The sequence below is a fragment of the Protopterus annectens genome, chromosome 11.part0 (assembly GCF_019279795.1).
Source record: "Protopterus annectens isolate FY-2018-M chromosome 11.part0, PAN1.0, whole genome shotgun sequence".
In the NCBI taxonomy this organism is placed as follows: Eukaryota; Metazoa; Chordata; order Ceratodontiformes; family Protopteridae; genus Protopterus; species Protopterus annectens.
In genome coordinates, this window is record NC_056745.1 from 290,544,145 (window position 1) to 290,564,144 (window position 20,000).

At 38.8% G+C, this 20,000-nt stretch overlaps 1 protein-coding gene across 1 annotated transcript in view; it reads left to right on the forward strand.

The window, feature by feature from the left end:
* LOC122814820 overlaps window positions 1-20,000 on the forward strand; it is an 81,124-nt gene that overhangs the window by 20,065 nt on the left and 41,059 nt on the right. Inside the window, exon 3 of the mRNA XM_044087115.1 lies at window positions 6,659-6,783. Within this exon, the coding sequence (XP_043943050.1) occupies window positions 6,659-6,783 (125 nt within the window). The remainder of the gene's footprint in view (window positions 1-6,658; window positions 6,784-20,000) is intronic.

The window sequence follows — 20,000 nt, forward strand, 5'->3', positions numbered from 1 at the left end:
TACCTCACAAAGGGAATCCATGGCCTCCAACACCTGTCCTTTGTGGTCAGGCTCAAATCACTATCACTCTACTCTGTATCATACAGATTGTTCAGAGGTGATCTATATCTCACCTACAAGGCAATCTCAGACCCTGCTCTACTACAGATTCTCCATATCCATAAGTCTAACTCCTCTCGCATTACCCGATCAAAAAGCTTAAATCTAATATGTGAAATTAACAACACCTGCTGGAGAGACAGGTTTGTCTCCCAGAGGCTGCCCCATCTCTGAAAAAGAATCCCCATACGAGTCAAACAAAGTACGTCGCTATCCCTCTTCAAGAGCAACCTTGATTAGTGGATGGGAAACCCCAAATTTGTCCCAGGGGTTCCACCTGTGTCCCTCATTGACAGGGGTGACAGGTGCTGATTGAGGTGTCTTTTTTGGGGATAAACTTTTGGCTAGGATTGTAAGGGCCCCAGGGCCATTAGCCCAGTAATCTCTTATGATCCTATGAACTGAACCTCGGGGTGTTACCACTCAATGTCAGGAGCCTAAATAAAAAACTCACTCCCTCCAAGCCCTCCTCACACTCAAGAATACAGATATCTTTGCAGTTGTCGATACATGGTTTACAGTAGCATCAAGTACCATGACAGTGCAAGGTTTCAGTGCCACCCTCACTTTTAGACTAGTAGCTACACAGATAAGGGCTAAAGATGGAGGTGTCTCAATATATATCAGTAACAAGCATACCTCTAAGGTGGTCAGACAAGGTGATGTGTTGGAGTTCCTCCACATGCAGATCACCATGGATGAAATCCTGCACTATAACCAAGCCATCTATAGGTCAACCTCCATGTCCCAAGAAGTCCACAGTGTATTCTTGGACCTACCTGAGGCACTTACCGTCCAACCTAACACCCTATTCATGAGAGAATGTAATTACCCCTCTATAGATTGGGAATCCTACATGGCCTCAAATCTACAGATTCCTAGACTTCATAAAAGCAAACAACTTGACCAAATAGTGAACATGCCCACTAGAGGCCCTATCATAGTGGAATTTGTGTTCACAAATATGGGAGAACACTGCACCCCCCTAATGTCTCATTCTCCCTGGTGAGATCTGACCATAAAGCTATCTCTTTTGAAATCAAAATCAGCTCCATAATCCTGTTAAAACCAGTAACAGGTAGGAACTATTCCAAGACAAATTGCCTGTAATTAAATGATGGTTTGTCAAAATTCAATGTCCCCCCAAACTCCAAGAACACACCAGCCTATGTTGAACTGCTCTCAGAAATGTTCTATGCCAGTGGCTGCATAGAGACTGCTGTACCTACCAGAAGTAAGTGCAATACTAATCCCAGAAACAAACAGCTCCTTTTAACATTTCAAATTAAACAGGATATACAACAGAAGGAAAACAATTATAGCAAAAATCAGGAAGGATAATTTCTATAAAGATAAAAACTCTCATCAAAGTAAATTGGCAACTAAGAGTTCTAATTAGGTCAAGTAAAGCCAACTTTGAGGTTAAGATATCCTCCCAACTATCTACAGCTATGTCAAAAACCTCAAGTGCAGCACATGGCAATGCGTTGAACTGGGGATTAATGGTGCCACATTTACCAAACCTGTCAATATAGCGAAATGAAAATTTCAGTTCCAACTTTACCTCCCTCTCATTCCCAACCATCCCCCCAATAATACCCTCAAACTTAACCCCCCAACAAATACTAGGTAGCATGGACTGACTGCATTCACTAAAGCCAAGAACACAGCCTCAAACGGCCCCGATAACATCCCAGGATGCCTCCTGAATAGTCTAAAATATGACTTATCAGCACCCCTGGAGTCATTATTTAACTATAGTCTTAAAACAGGCTTTGTGCCGCATGAATGGAGGGCTGCAATTGGACATCCACCTTAATAAGGGAGGGCCTTCAACAGATCCTGGAAACTACAGACTCATTAGTCTGACTAGTCTTACTTCCAAAGCCATGGAAAGAAGTATCATGGAAATTTTATCAGCAAGGACATAGGAGACCTACAGGTACTGAATCCATCCCAGTTTGGCTTTGTCAAAGGAAAAATCATGCTTACTGAATCTGAATGACTTAATTCAAAAGGTCACTAAGGCAATAGATAGGGGGAAACTGTGCATACTGCCTACCTAGATCTGGCTAAGGCATTTGATACAATACCCCACTTGGACATTGTCAACAAACTTTACAGAACTAGTTATAAACTCCTTTATACCATGTTGGATAACTAACTGGCTCACTAATAGGACACAGAAGGTTAGAATCAATGAGGCCACTTCCACAAAGAGGTCAATTACTAGTGTAGTGACCCAGGGCTTTGTGCTAGGCCCACTCCTCTTTGGCATCAACTTCTCAGATGTCAAAGCCGATGTCAACGCCTTTCGCTAATCAAGTTTGCAAATGATTGCAAACTGAGAACAGTCACTGAATCCCCCCAAGATGAGAACACCCTTCAGGAAGGTCTAATACAGTCAAATGCTTGGTGCCAAAGCCATGGCTTAAATCTCAATACCAAGAAATGCATTATAGTTCCTTTTGGGAAGTCTTAACACCCTGGGTAACTACAACACCAATAAAACACCCTTAAAAGTTGATTCACTGGTCAGGGATCTGGAAACTCGTGTAGATAATAACCTAGCCTTCGACCAATGTGTGTCCAAGTTAGTAAGAAAATCCTTCTATGTTTTTCACCTTATAAGCAAGGGTATGGCATCAAGGGCCAGAGAGGTCATCATACCATGGTACTTGGCCATCATCAGGCCCATCATAGAGTATAATGCCCCCTTTGGTATGTACCTGACCAGACAGTGCAGCAACTGGAACATCTGCAAAGGCTCCTTACAAAAGGAATACAGGCAGTAAGCACAATGTCCTGTACTAATCACCTCAAAGTCCTGTCTCTTTACTCAGTACCATACACACTTTTGAGAGGTGATATTTGAATGACTTGCAAGACATCTTGTCACCCTATTTTGATAAACCTTTTGCTCATCCTCAAAACAAACATCAGGGCTACTAGATTAAAATACCTAAATTTTTCTGGCAACAAGAATAGGAAATGTTGGAGAGACAGATGTGTTTCTCTGAGAATTCCCATTCTCTAGAACAGTCTCTCCATCCATGTGAAGCAGAATTCCTCCCTATCTCTATTTAAGTGCAACTTGGACCAGCGGATTGGTAAGCGGAAATTCACACCTAGTCTAACTCCTATGTCTGTAATGGACATAGGCAGAAAGTAAATCACCCCCTGTAAATCAAATACAAATCAAATTTGTGGGTCACATTTGGGTTGCACAGCTAGGCTTTTAAGGGCCCTAGTGGTTGTTAGCCTACATTAGCTTCAAGTTAGGCGAGAGTACATTTCAGGACTGGAACTAAAATATGAAATCAGCTTCCTCATGAGCACAGGAATAATAAGAGTTTACAAGCATTTTGAAATGAACCACATTAAGTTCTGAAAGAACAGTGAAACTTAAATATTAAGACTCTAAAATTTAACCTGTTTTTCTATGCAGATAAGTTATATAATTCCATTAATAATCATAGTTGTTGAAACCTGAATGAGAAATATATCTTAAAATACATTGTAATAATTCCCAATTCTGTAGCTATAAATAACCATATATATGTTATATTTTTATACTCAGTTCTCCATGTCTCAACTGCTCCACGTTTGGCAGGGTGCTCCAGATTTATTTAAACTGCAAAACTGCATTTGCATCACTGTTCCAGTTTGACCCCAAATGGCTCCACTTTATTGCCTTTCATTGACCGTATTGTAGCCAGTGAGAGAGAGAGAGAGTTTTTCTGAAGCTCCTCAATGTCAAAAGGGATCAAAGCAGCAGACATGGGTGATAAGTATGTGGTAATTTAAAAAAAAAGTAACAAATGCTGCTTCAGATTACCACTGAATGTTTGATTATTGTGATACTTCTAGGCATAGCACTGAATATCTTTACTAAAGGATCACAGATAAAGCCAAAACTAATGTGAGATGGAAGCCAAATATCTGTGAGAGTTGTTAAATATTACTTTAATTCAGTTAGTTATCAATGTGCATTTTCAGAAGGCTAAGAAGTATGAAACTCTAATGATGGGCATTTTTGAGTGACTAATCCTCAGTGATTTACCAGAAAACCAACATTTTTATAAGGGATGGGGCAAAAATAAGAGGCAAAATCAGTGACAGTTATGAATGATGTTCCTAGGCTAGACCATAAAGACTGCAAAGGCAAGCTGGCAGAGTGGGACAGGCTGAAAAAGATTGTCCACTTTCCCTTGTTTTATTAGTGGCACTGACCGTGTTGCAGCTTGCTTCTTTAGAAACTGTTGCTTTTGTTACTGTTGTTGCTGAATCAAAATGGTGAGGAAGTCACATGCTTTTTGTCTGATAGTGCACAGATGTGGACTTCAGAGATACAAGACAGGTCAGTGGTCAAGACCTATGTTGAAAAAGAGGTATTTTAACTAAATACATACACACGTGTGTGTGTGTGTGTGTGTGTGTGTGTGTGTGTGTGTGTGTGTGTGTGTGTGTATATATATATATATATATATATATACACACACACACACACACACATATATATATATATATATATATATATATATATATATATATAGATAGATATTTTTATATATATATATATATATATATATATATATATATATTTTTATATATATATATATATATATATATATATATATATATATATATATATATATATATTGGGTATTTCAGTAGTTTTTGAATTCTTCTCAAAATACTGTTATGCCTTTCTTCCCTTCTAAGCTGCTGATTTCAGTACATGTTAGAGTTGGCAAAGGTGTGCATGCGTGCATGTGTGTGTATGTCTGTATGTGTGTGTGTGTGTGTGTGTGTGTGTGTGTGTGTGTGTGTGTGTGTGTGTGTGTGCGTACAGTGATTGTAAGGGTGATCACTTAGCTATTTTGCACTGTTTGGAAATGTGCATGCATAACTTGTCACAATGTAGTATACATTTCTGCTGTAGCTATATTGCTGAGCATCTATTATTACCAAGATATCATAGATACCTTTATGCCATATTTAATGTATATATTGGTCATTTAGGTTTACTATGAGAAGATCGATGCTACCTGCACCAAATCTGGCAATGCTAAAAAGAGTATGCCAAACTCCTGGAATTTGCCCCTGAGGAAACTCATATTTCTTGGTATTTCCATCTAGCCTATTAAAATAAAAATTATACTTTGCTGAACTAGCTGGTTAAACCATGACATTTGTACCAGCAGCCAGGGTTTGATTAGTGGTACAGGCAATGTGAGTATCTGTTTCTTGAAGATTGAGAGAAACAGCAATTTTTGGCTAGCTCATTTTGAAGGAAGAGAATGACAGGGCCATGGATCGGTCATGGGGGAACTCGGATGATTATACTTACATAGTGCATCACATTAATGGTTGGTATGTATGCATGCCTACATCCACCACTTGTGAGGCAAGTTCTAGCAGAAATCATTGTAGCCAGTGAAAAGAGTTAGGCACAGAAACAAAAAATCCCGAGCCATTTCTGCTTGTCTGGCCTTGAATCCTCCCTTGACTTCTCACTTTGACGTCAATTTCTTAATTGCCTACTGCTATTAGGCCTCCAAGAAAACCTATTCCTCCTCCTTGGGACCTTAATTTTTTTTGGGAAAAATTGCCAGGGTCTCCTTTTGAGCCTGCAGATTCTGCTTCTTTGCAACATTGTACATGGAAGACTGTTCTGTTGCTGTCTCTTACTTCTGCACAGAGGGTTTCTGAGCTCCAAGCCTTTGTGGCCATTCTTCCTTTTATGGTTTTTCATAGGGATATGGTGTATCTTCATACCAATCCTTTTTTTATGCCCAAGGTAGTAAATGAGTTGTCGTTGAATCAGTCAGCACAACTCACTTCCTTTTTCCCTTCTTGTCAGTCTGCTAGTGAGATGGTCTTGCATACCCTGGATTTGCACAGACAGCTCAGGTAATATTTGGATAAAACTAAGGCCATTCATAAGTCTGTTAAGCTTGTTGTTTGTGTTCATACCAGGCCATTGGGTTTGCCTATTTCTAAGCAAACCATCTCTCCCTGGATATCTAAGGCCATTTTATTTTCGCTCTTCTTTTCATGGCAAGTCTTTGTCTACTTCTGTTAGACCTCACTCCACTAGGGTTGTTGCCTCTTCTGATGCCTTCTTCAAGGGGTTGGACACCAGTTCCATCCTTGAAGTTGCTAATTGGTCTTCAGTGCATGCTTTTACTAATCATTATAAGTTGGATATGGTCTCTAGGGCCAGAGCAGCTTTTGCTAGAACCATTTTGTATGGGTTTGTTGAGGGCTCTTCTCAGCATTCCACCTCTCATTCTGTTTCTTGAGCTTTTTTACTCTCCCTGTATTAAAGACTACATGCTGTGCAGGAAGTATATGTGTGATGCATGGTGCTTACAAGATCATAAGGCTTTGGTATACTGGCCAAACTTTGGGCTGCCATGATCACTATAGTAAAGAATTACCTTTTAGTAAAGAATATTGCAGTAGTGAAGAAAAAGGACATTTACTGCTATGTTAAGATTTTATACAGCTATACTGTATGCATTATAAAATTTTTTTTTTCTATTTCACTCAGCTGCGTTTTAGAATTAATGAGCTTCTACAAAACAAATTTCACCTGTTCTGTAAAGTTTTCATCGATGTCTGTAGAAATGATGAGTGCACTGCAGATAAAGAAAAGCTGGACACGATCTTACAAAGGTAAAATTAAGCATCCCACAGGTAAATATGTTTATTTTCAACTCAAGTGATCCATTCAGGCTATAGGATGGTAGCAAATATATCTACTCCATGCATAGAGCATACTGATACATTTTATGTACATATAGTGTTCTAAGGGTTTACTTTCAAATAGTCGATGTTCAAAATAAATTCCTACCTGAAATATCAATGCACATGTTAGAAACGGAATGTCAAAAAGGTCAGAATATCTCAAAACACTTCCTTAAGTGAATTTGACCTTTGACGACATCCGTAGAGACATTGCACATCACGTGATGTACTAAAACCCCCCACACCTCACACATATTACATATTCCAACTGCGAGATCGCACTTCAGTGGGGAAAAGGGCAAATTTCATGCTCCCGCATTGTACAGCAATCTCTTGTCATAAGGTCAACCACATATGTGCGAATGCACATTGCATTCACTGAACCAGGACTCGCACAAATGAAGGTTCAGCAACACAAATTCAGCCAACCGATTTTTGACATCCTGTGGTCATCAAACCTTCAGTCACAATTTTGATGGTAAACCGTGTTCTAAGAATTAATGCTTCAGTAACCACGCAATAGGAAAACTTGTTACAGAATTGATGTTTCATCTAGTTGCATTATATTTCTTGATTCATAGTATCTATTTCCAATGTGATGTATTGTTACACACCCATGCACATGGAGATGACCTTCCAGTATGTTGACTTACCTTAGCTACTGCCATTGTAAGCATCGCCTCAGGAATTACAAAAGAATAAGCAATACACAAAATGGATATGCTGTACATTATGACAACTAAAGTATATGCATATAAATCATAATTGTGACCATTTCCTGACTTTATTTCATTTAAAATAAATACAAATTGTTACATTAATTTCATCACTTACTGGCAAGAAAAACATTACATTCATTCTGAAAATGTTCAGCAGGTTTTACATCATGTTTGGCTGTAATGCACCTCACTGGGTAAATTTTGAAAGGAAGTATCTTACCTTTTTTAAAGTATTGCCATTGTATAACATGACTTCCATTCCTCAGCCTTCATTTTTTTCTGGTAAGAGCCAGTGGAGCAGGTATATGACATACTTTGCATCTGCTTATGCATACCCACGTGTGCTCATACTCCTCATATTTGCAGGTACTCTTCATGTATGTAGGTACTGCCCATGTATGCAAGCACACCCCATGTATGCAGGTACTGTCCATGTATGCACGTACATGGACAGTACCTGCATACATGGGGGTGTATGCAGGTACTGTCCATGTATGCACGTACTCTTCATCATGTATGTAGGTACTCCCCATGTGTCAGGCACTCACCATTGTCAGGTACTCTTCATGTGTGCAGGTACCCTTCATTATGTATGCAGGTACTGCCTATGTATGTAGGTACACCTCATGTGTCAAGTATTCCCCATTGTCAGGTACTGTCTATGTGTGCAGGTAGTCTTCATATATGCAGGTACTACCCATGTATGCAGGTACTCCCTGTGATGATGTGAGGTATTGCCAACTATGCCAGGAGAAGTAGGGAGTTGATGTGTAAGCAAGCATGGGTTTATATTAGATCATCAAAAATTCAGTTCAGCGAATAGCATTTTTGGTGCATTTATATCAAACATGCCATTCATCAAATTGTTCATACTGAGATTGCGGTACAGTGAAGATCAGAAAATTTGCCCTTTCCTCACTGTAGTGCGATCTCGGAGTTAGTATATATAATTAGCAGGGGAGTGGGGGAGTGCAGTCCCCCATGTTGAAGTGGGTTTTTGCTGATTTAATATAGACCCCCAAGCACAGCTAGCTGGAATTTTGTAAAGAATTATATGTCATTCATATATCAAACTGATTTATACAGATGCTTGTGTTGAAAATGTATTTGTAAAGCTACTTGCGTTAAACATATACCAACGGTGTGCCCTACTGGGCAGAAAAACAAAAAAACATGCATTATTGTAACTGTTCAAATGTATATGTTTTAACAGTGGATAGTGGAAAAGAAGAGGTTAATCTCAAACATTGAAAATAGTTTAAAATTAAATTAACTGGCTTAGGCCATAAAGATTGTATCTTACAGTTCTCAGTGCAGCCAGAGACAAAACATCTGTACTAGGAAGCTTCCTGCATTGTCATTGGGGTGAACTAATTGCTACTATGGAAAGGTGGAGGTTTAAAATTGTTTTGCAACTTCCAGGAGTTGCAGCAGATCTTATCAAGGCTGTGTGTGTGTGTGTGTGTGTGTGTGTGTGTGTGTGTGTGTGTGTGTGTGTGTGTGTGTGTGTGTGTGTGTGTGTGTGTACTATTGACACATATGTGCTAAATCCTTTCAGCTTCTAACCAAGGGGGGGGGGGGAAGCATGGGAACCAGAAGTCACATGACCAGATGTATGTCATGTCATTCTGTAATCCATCACTAAAAATAATGTTTAATACTAGGTGAGACTAAAGTCTCAGAGCACTCTGTTTTTGTAACCTGACAAAGAAGGATTGCTCACCTACTTCGTCTTGGCTTGCTGCGTAAGTAACCGGGGAATAATAATTCTTGAGATCTGTCAGGAAAATATAGTGAGATTAGTTAAGTATTTTTTTTCTGTAACTGTGTGAACCTGTCCAACTATTATTTTTAATATTTCCTTTGATTGAAACTCTGGTGTTTATTGTAAATAGATATTTAGCATTTTCATGTTCTTTTATTATTTATTATTAAATATATTTAAACTTTTCATTATGGTTGGTGCTCTAGAGAATATTTTAATGTTTGAGAGTACTTTCAGTAACACTGTGGCCACTCCTAAAGACCTTGCTGTTTGGTCAACATTACGATTTGTATTAACTCATTACATCTGAGTGATGCCTCCACATGCATCTGCAGTTAGCTCTTACTGATACCTCTAGGCATCAAGTACTGCTTGTTCATATTTGCATCAATAATTCCAAAACTATGCTATTTACAAAGTTTTAAAAGATTTCATATTAAAGCTTACACAGTGGCAAAACTCAACTGCATTAATATTTGAGCTTTGTCTAGTGCAAGTAAATAGATATTAACTGTTGTTTTATGATATTAATTTATATAGCTATAATTTTTACATTTTTCTAAATATCTCAACAACCAAGTAATTCAGACAGAACTCCTTAGCCTCATATGAAAGTTTTCAGCTAGATGAATAAAATGCCACTGGCAGTATTTTTGTAAAGAATAGGTGTGTAAACTCTTACCATAACCATAGATATCCTTCTCTTCCATGTTGCAGTATTCATAACATGAGGGAAATTCCCCACCTAGGCGACCCAAATGTTCGGCCACTATTCCAAAGACTTATGTTACTGCAAGGTATGTGCGATGTTGCACATAGAACAGCCAACATTGTACATAAAAGTGACGTCTGCATGTACCATCCTCATAACTGAATGCCCAGTCAGATCAGTCCAAGGATAAGAAGCAATTAGGTAATATCCACAGAAGAGCATGAACCAAGAAGGAAGGAGGGTTTGATAGAATACTGCAACATAGAAGAGAAGGACATCTAGGGTTATAGTAAGATTTTACAACTATTCTATGTCTTTCTATTCCTATTTTGCAGTATTCATAACATGAGGGAGAATACCAAAGCTCACAAGTGAGAAAGGGGAGTAGGAGCACAAGAAGTCTCCATAAAGCCATGCAGAATTGCTCTAGCAAATCCTGCTCTGGATCTGGAGACAGAATCCAGCTTGTAGTGTTTAGTAAATGTATGGAGAGAGAACCAAGTAGCTGCTTCCAGGATAGAAGCAGTGTCCAGGCCTTTAAAAAAGGCTCCAGAGGAAGCTACTGCTCCAGTGAAGTGGGCCTTTATAGAGGAAGAAAGAGTTTTCCCCTGAGAGACATAGCAAAAAGAAATTGCCCTAGAAATCCAAGATGAAATAGTCTGTTTAGAAACAGGTTGTCCCAGCACCTGGGGTGAAAGGAAACAAACAATTGCTCAGAATTTCTACTAGATTTGGTCTTATTCAAACAGAATCTGAGTTGTCTGTGTACATCCAAGATGTGCAGCACCTTTTCACTGGAGTTTTGAGGAGAAGAGAAAAAAGTGGGTAAGTGAATAGATTGATTGAGGGACAAATCATTAACCACTTTAGGCATGAAGGAAGGGTTGGTACGAATGGACACCCTATACTTGTGAAAAATCAGAAAAGGTTGTGAAGCCATTTAAGCTTGGAGTTCTGAAACTCACATAGCAGAAGTAATGGCTACCAGTAAAACAGTTTTCCAAAGTGCAGAATTTTAGGGAAGAAGAGGCAACAGGCTCTAAGGAAGTCTGGTCAGTTTTTCCAAAACAAAATTTACGTCCCTCCCTTTTTTAATTTCTCCATATCTTTTGGGCTACTAATACGGTGACGATTAAAGTTCATGAAATTAGTACTGTTTTAATCTTTGATGTCAGCCAGAGATGCTCTTTGCAGCACCTACAATGTGCACAGTAATGACTCCTTCTGCAATTCATACAGAGTTGCATGTATTGGTAACATATCTAAATATGATTGTAGATTCTTTTTTATAAGACCCATTGCTCATACTACTATTGGAACTATTTGGGTATCTTTCTTCCACATTGCTCTCATTTCTGCCTGCAAATCCTTATATGAGTCTGTGTCTCTCTGTATGCAAGACACTGTAGTCACTGGGTTTGGCGATTTCAATGACCAGTGCTACTTTTGTCTTCTTTTCTTGGACCACTATATCTGGTTTTCTAGCATCAATCTTTTGAACTGTTGGTAATGGATGAGTCCATGTAATGTAGACTTCATAATTTTCTATTATGCTTTGTGGCTCATGTTTCCAGTGTTTTTCAGCTACTTTAATACCATAATGTTTGCACAGTCCCCAGTGCAACAGTCTTGCCACATTATTATGCCTTTCAGTATGCAGTCCTTCTGCCATTAGTATGTCACAACCAGCAATGAGATGTGCAACTGTTCCCAATTCTGTTTTACAAAACCTACATTTGTCTGTTTCTACCACTTGTTCAATGGAATTTGTAAACCTATGTGTACATAGCCCACTATCTTGTGCCACTAATATTAACCTTTTATCTCTTGGTTTAAATTTGCCTGTCTTTAACCATTATTGCGTTCGTTCCTGATCAATATGAGGTTCTTCCAGATGTTTTCTATACTTGCAACTGTATTTATGCATTTTCCACATTCCTTGCCTTCTCATCTGGTCCTTCACTTTGTATTCTTTCTTTTGTTTTTTGGCACATTCAGTTGCTGCCTGATTTTTATCTACTTCTGGTTTGATTTCCATTCCTGCTTGATGCTGATATGCTTCCACTAGCTTAAGCAGGGAAGTTGTCTTCGATTTACTCTCCTTGTGCTTTAAACCTTTCACTACATTTGGGTCTTGTGAGGTCAGCAGATGTGTGTGGAGTGGCACAATTGCAGATCTCTACATGTAATCAATTTCAAGGAAACCCATCCTCCTTCAGAACGGGGAATATATAATCTTGGTATGCACTGATTTTTATAAATCATTTGGTGAGCATGAAGCATCTTCTTATTTTCTTATCTAATTTATACAACATGTTTTGGGGCCAGTCAATTAAGCACTCCAAAACTGTAAGTTAGGACAGGAAGAGCAGATTGGTTTATAGCTTGGATTTGTGTTCCTAGATGTCAATGCTGTTTTCAGGATTAATTTAAGTCTTTTAAAGTATTCCTTACTAAGTTTTAGTCACATTTGTTCATGTTTTATCGTTGATCCTTCATCACTTCCCAAATATTTATACACTCCCTTGTCCCAAACTGATTTATTTTGGTGCTGCAGTTTTTCTGCTTTAAAGGTTGCTTTTGCACATTTATCAAGTTCAAAAGACATTCTTATATCATCTGAAAACATTTTGACAACTTGCAGTTATGTTTTCAGTTTCTCATCTAATGAACTTTACAGTTTTAAGTCATTGACAAAGAGAAGATGAGAAGTCTTTACACTTTGTTGTTTTGTAGGAGCCAAATTATAGCCATGGCCTAAGCAGTTAAGTAGACAGCTTAATGGGTTAAGGGCAAGGCAGAATAGCAGTGGTGACAGACAGTCATCCTGGAATATCCCCTTTGAATTTTTATCGCAGGAATAATAATTTGTCCTTTATCATGGCTTAATTGCAAAGTGGTCTGCCACTATTTCATGTTCACTGTAATGTAGTTGATCAGTGTAGGGTGTATCTTATACATTTTTAAGCACTCTTTTAATGTTGAATGTGGGATACCATCAAGTGCTTTTTTGCAGTCTATCCATCCCATACTTAAATTCTTCCCCTTTTTACAGTTCTCCATTATGACTTTATTTAACAACAAATGATTCTTTGTTCCATACGACTTTCTTTTATTGCCCTTTTGTTCTATTTCCATAATTGAATATAAACTCTGTTGTCATCAATTCCAGTGTATAGTTTATATGTTGTTGGAAGGCAAGTTATTGGTCTATAATTTTTTGGGTAGCTTGCAGGTTCACTCTTAAGTAGGGGCATTGTTTTTCCTGTTGTTAGCCAGGTTGGTGTCTGTTGGGGTGTGTATATAAATAGTTCTTATGGCTAAATTGTGCAAAGATGTTAATACTTTTAACCACAAGTTAGGTACTGCATGTGGGCCTGGGGTTTTCCAATTAGAGGCTTTTCTTAAGTTTGTTTCAATCTCTCTGGCTGTTACTCCATCCCATTTCATATGCTGTTCCTTTCAACTTCTTATTTTTTTACTTTTTCTATCCATTTAGCATCTTTGTTATGCTCCATTGGATCTTCATAGATACTTCTCCAAAATGTATCTATTTCTTTTTTTTTGGTGGTTTTTCAATTTCCTTTACCTTGTTTCCCAGTTCTCTATAAAACTTCTTCCTCTTCTTTAATAAATTGCTTATTTTGTACTTTCCTTTATATTTATCTGTGTATCTTCTAAGTTTGAGATTTTTAGTTTATTTACAATAGTGCATGATAGATCCTGACCTGTTCTAATACTGCATATTGCTTTTATCACGTCTATCTTTCTAAGTATTTCTGTTGATCTGTTCCCTCTTCTATACTCTTCTAACAGTGATACTTCTTGTCTTAGTTGCTTTATAGTTTTCTCTATCCAGTACTTCTGTGAAAGCTGCCAGCCCAGCTAGCTAGAATTTTCTAAATAACTCTATGTCATTGTAAATATTAATATGATCCAGAAAATGACACCAGAAGCAGAACATGAACGAATTAGCGTTAAAAACTTTTAATGCCACACACTTTCATCCATAGACTTCATCAGAAACTGCTGAGTTTCTGATGAAGTCTACAGACAAAAGCGTGTGGCATTAAAAGTTTTTATGCTAATTCACTCGTGTTCTGCCTCTGGTGTCATTTTCTGAATTTTTAGTTATTGGTTTGATATTTCAAAGATTGAAGGATTGATTAATATGATCCATAGGCTTGTCTACAAATGTAAGTAACCTGTATGTTATGTGCTGAGCTTCAAAAATGTAATCACAGTGCACTCTGCTGGAAAAGAGCAGAAGTGTATATGGACTATTGCTCTGTAAATAAGACTTATATTATAGTGATTTCTCTTACTGATAGATAGGAACTTAGTAAGATTAGTTTAGATGTTTTCTGTATTTATGTGAGACTGTCCTGCAATGTTGTTTTAAAATATTTCCTGTGATTATGAACTCTGTTGTCACTGTATTGAGTTAATGAGTATTGTATTGTGATTTTATTATTTATTATTAAATATATTTAAACCTTTTAATTGTGGCTGGTTTGTTAGAGATATTTAATCTCTTAAAGTACTTGCATGTATTTGGTAACACTGTATAGGCCACTCTAATAGCTTTAAAAGTTTGGTCACACTTACTATTTGGATAATAGTAACATTACACAGTAGAACTGGTCACCCTTTGGGAAGGGCCTTAAAGTATCTGATAAGTAAGGGTGGTTGGGGGCAGTGCTTACTACCTTACAGTGTGGGCAGAAGGGGGCACAGCTGTTGAACCTGTGCCAGCCTTCCCCAGTAGTGTATGTGCGCTTGTATATATCTCAAAGTGTGTGTGTGTGTGTGTGTGTGTGTGTGTGTGTGTGTGTGTGTGTGTGTGTGTGTGTGTGTGTGTGTGTGTGTGTGTGTGTGTGTGTGTGTGTGTGTGTGTGTCTCAGCTACTTGGGCAGGGTCACAAAGCATTGGTTGGACAGAGAGGGTGCTGGAGGTTTTGGCTTGACCACTTGGCTGAGATCTTAACCTATAGCTGTGCCAGTGGGGAGTTTTTTTGGGAATCTGAAGAAATTAGGAGAAACTAGCCCCAGACTAACTGTGATCTCTAAGGGATCTTAAGGGAAATTGTACTTTACTGTGTGCGTACTTGTAATCCTCCCAATCTGCACATCCCTCACTGGTGTTAGTGGTGAGGATTGAGGATCATTGATTACTGGGTTAGTGCAGGGGTGTCCCAACTTCCATGATGGTATTTGAGTTCTCCCTTTTCTCTCCCTCACTACCCTGTGTTCTTGGGTAGAACTTTATCAGTTATTAATTTAGCTTCACAGTAATATATCCTGTTTACTTCTGTTATATTGTATGAATCTCTATGGACAGTCCTAATTACTGTGTTAATTTGTTTTATCAAACTTCTGACTTTTCGGTTTTTCTGACCTTCTGCAGTCTATTTCTTTCATTGATCTTAATTTGTCTATCTATCTCTATTAAGTCAAGCAACTCTTCTCTTAACTTGTTTTCTTCTAAAGTGAGGGCACATTTTTTGTTTTCCATTTCCTGTGGGCATTCTATAGAAAGTTCTATTGCATCTTCCTGAGGCACTTTCTCTTTAATTTCATCCTGTGTCATGCATTGCTCTGTCAAATATGGGAACTCACTGGCCTATCTCTCCTCAACATTAACTGAGTCAGAGTTTCTGCAGTTTTCTGTTCCTTCACTTGCTGTCCAGCTTCAAGTGAATGTTTATACTGGTTTCATGTGTAAGGCTCCAAAATATCTTCATATGGCACCTGACCAATTACTTCCTGTTCCACTGGTTTCCCCTTAATTTGAACTTCCATTGCTCTATCCTGTTGTGGTGCTTTCTGAATTAGATTTTCTACACTGATTCCTTCACTTTGGCGGTACTCCATAACCTCAGTTTCTATTTCTTTAACATCCCCATTACTAATCTACTTTTCTACTTTTCCTCTTTGTCTTTTTATTTTTTTGTATTGTAAAGTTTTCTATGTCCAGTTTCTTTTGCCTGTATTTCTCTTCAAATATCTTTGGTGCTGCTCTTTTTGTATTGGTTAGTTTTGCTTTTTCCTATGCATAAATATTATACCATATTAAATTTCTTTTTCTTTCCCATGTCCTTATTTCTTCTTCAGATGTCTCCTGATCTTCCTGTTTCTCCTTACTTTGGGGACTTACTCCATCATGCTGTGATGTAATCTGTGTTAAACCTTCTACATCAAATCCTTCACTTCACAGGCACTCCATAACTTCAAGGGAGCCAGAACAAGTTTTCTGGGAGGTCTGATGTGAATGATGCCTTGTAAGAAAAGTTTAACGTCTAGTCTAGAAGCTAAGAGGGGAGACTAAGACAGACATGCATAAATGGATGATAAATGGGCTTTAACTGAAGAATAAGTCAGTCCAGCCTTGAGCAGCTCACACAAGTAAGAAAGGACTAGGGGAATATCTATTAAAAATGGATCTAGTCTCGTATTAAGACACCAGATGGAGAACCTCTTCCATTTGGACAAATAGGATCTCCTTGTATTAGGTTTCCTGGCCTCCTACAGGACTAAAGACATGTCCTCAGAGAAAAGGTGTTTGAAAGGAATCAGAAGCCTATCACCTACAAAGTCAGGTTCAGTATTGCTAAATGTGGGTGAATAAGAGATCCCCTGTCTTGTGTGAGTAGATCCACCTTATGATGTAACCTGTGGTGATTGCCCTTGCTAATTGCAAAAGAAGAGGGAAAAAATTATTTCTTGGCCAAAAGGGGGGGTCACAACAAGATATTTGGTTTGTCCTTCTGTATCTTCAGCAGGACTTTCAGAATTAGGGGGAAGGAGGGAATGCATAGAGAAATATCCCCTTCCTTGCAAACCAGAGGGTGTGGGACTCTAGCACAGAATTTTGGAAGTTGTCTGTTCATAGGGGAGGTAATGAGATTTATTTGAGGTGTACCCCACTGGTGAAGAATGTCAGAAACACATCTCTGTGGATCATCCATTCGTGGGCTTGTGTCATGGATCTGCCCATTGTGTTTGCCTCGACATTTTGAGCTGAGGGAATATAAACAGCTGTCAAAGTTACTTTTGCATGAACAGCAATCTCCAAGGCTTTGATTGCTAATCTACAGAGTAGATAAGACTTTGTTTCTCCCTGCTTGTTCACATACCAGAGAACAGTGGTGTTGTCTGTGAACAGCCTCAAAGGGCCTGGTAGAAGACATGACCTAAAGGCTTGAAGGGCCAGGATTAAAGCCCTCATCTCTTTGATGTTGAAGTGTTGATTCCTTATGGAGGGAGACCACAGGCCTTGGACCTTTAGGCTCCCAAGAGTTGCTCCCCACCCCAGATCTGAAGCATCTGTGAACATTTCTTGATAAATTTGTTGAATCCACCAAAAGCATAATAAAGATTTTCCCCAACAGGACACTTATCTGAATTGTAGAAAACATTTGGCAATAAGACAAATGGTGGAAGCTGTTGTTCGGACTGGTGTCAGAGAAGTTCTAAGGATGGTATGTGCAGACATCACTTTTATGGCTGACTGTGGCTGTTCTATCTGCAATGTCACACGTACCTTGCAGTAGCTTAAGTCTTTGGCATACCAGCTGGATGTTCAGGATGCCTAGGTGGGAATCTCCCTCATGCTATGAATACTGTAACATGAAAATAGAAGGACCTCCTGAGTGGTTGCTGAGATATTGTAAGTAGTTTACATTTGCAATATTTGGTAATCATTACTGTGTTTACTGTGACTTATAAAATTCTGTTTACAACCTAGAACTTAAAGAATACTGCCACTATAAAAATAGTATGTGCTAAAGATAAGAGTTTGCCATTTATACTTATTTTATAACCCCTAAGGTTCCAGAGATATGAACATTTGTTCGAAATATGAGGACATCATTTGATTCTGTCAAAAGGCTTAGGCTCCACCCATTGGAAGTTACATTGCAAACTTCCCGAACTCCATTGGAGTGAATGAGTTAATATTACTTTCACTCAGTATAATTGGGTACCCTTTAAGAGCCTTAGAGTAGCTGGCTTTGGAGTGTCTGGTGGCAGTGTAACTACCTTATAGCCTGGGCAGAAGGGAGCATAGATAGTAAATTATGTGCTAGCCTTTCCCAGATGTGTGTGTGTGTGTGTGTGTGTGTGTGTGTGTGTGTGTGTGTGTGTGTGTGTGTGTGTGTGTGTGTGTGTGTGTGAAAATCAAATCTCAGAGTGTGTGTGTCAGCTGCTTGGAGCATGGAAACGAAGCACTGGTTCCCCAGAGAGCATGCTGGAGAACTTGGCTTGGACATTCAACTGAGGAGTCAACCATACACCTGTGCCAGTGGGGAGTCTTATAGGGGATCTGGAGAGAGAGAGAGGACTCAGCCCCAAGACTGAATTTGTTCCCTGTGTGCTGTTAAGGGAAATTGTGCTTAATGCAGAGAGCTGCATCTGGAAATACTGGGGCTGCATCTATTTTTGTTGCAAGTGAATGTCCCTCTCCAGCGTCAGTGGTGATGACTGAGGCTCCTTGATTACTGGCCCAGAGTGGGAACATCACACTTCCCATACATGCAGGAACTGCCCCTGTATACAGGTACTCCCCATGTGTGGAAGTGCTGCCCATGTACGTAGATACTTGTCATGTATACATGTACTCCCAGTGTGTGTAAGTGCTGCCTATGTATGCAGTACTCTTCATGTATGCAGATACTGCCCATGGATGTGAGTACTCTTCATATATGCAGGCACTGCCCATATATGGAAGTACACCCCATGTGTGCAGGTACTGTCCATGTATGCAGGTACTCCCCATGTATGCACTTACTCTTCATCAAGTATGCAGGTACTGTCCATGTATGTAGGTACACCCCATGTGTCAGGCATTCCCCACTGTCAGGTGCTCTCCATGCATGTAGGCACTCTTCATATAAGCAGGTGCTCCCTATGTATGCAGGTACTCCTTCACAGCACATTAAGCTAACACACTTCCTGTTACTGTGGCACAAGTAAGAATGAACTTGTGTGGCACTAAAATCTAAAGCAAGTGTGTTTAAAAATATAATAGTGTGCATGAAAAGCATCATCTTGCAGGGAAATTTTGCTTTTAAAAAATCTTACATTAGTTTGTCAGCTTGTCAGCAAGAAAAGTGTCAGTCATACATTTGAAAGCGTTCAGAAGCTGCTCTGATCTCAGTCTCATTCAGGCTGCTGAATTCACTAATGTGGAGTAACACATTTCACTTCCCACTTGGGGGCAGTGCTGTACAACTGGAGAGAAAACATGCCTTTTGTATATTGATTATACAGCGGGACAGTTATGCCTCCATGGAACTGCACTGTGCTGTAAGTAGGAAGTAAAACGTAATATTTCCACAACAGTGAGACACTAAAAATATTGAAACACAGGTCACAACAGCTAGCAAACATTTCTGGATTTAGGCTGCTTATTTCTTCTCATCACTTAGTAGCAAAGCAAACAGAAACATTTTATTTTTTATACTTTTACTTTTTCTTCAAATATGAAAACTTTAATACTAAAAAAAGAGAGAGAACATGCATTCTTCAGTCTACACTAAATTGTGCTAATCCTGCACATTAAAGGAAAACTCCAGGCTCGACTACATGTAAACTCAACAGCAAGTTTTCTTTTATCCCTGTAAATTCAACCCAGCCACGTGCTTTTACCAGAATGAAGTAAAAAGATTAAAGTCTGCATTTCTCTGGTTCATTAGCATAGGGCAGGAAAGCCCATCCCTCATTCTTTTGTATCACGTCTGTTCTTGAGGAATTGTCTACACCCTCATGACATACCTTTAGCTATCAGAGAATGTACTGTTAACTAGATCCTAAATGGGTATTGTGCAATCATGCCACTCCTGAATTGAACTTTCTTGTGTTTCAGAATACCTGTGACACCTTCTGAGAGAATCTCTGGATGGATTTCTGACTATAAAATTACTTGACAAACTTCAGATAGTGAAGACATT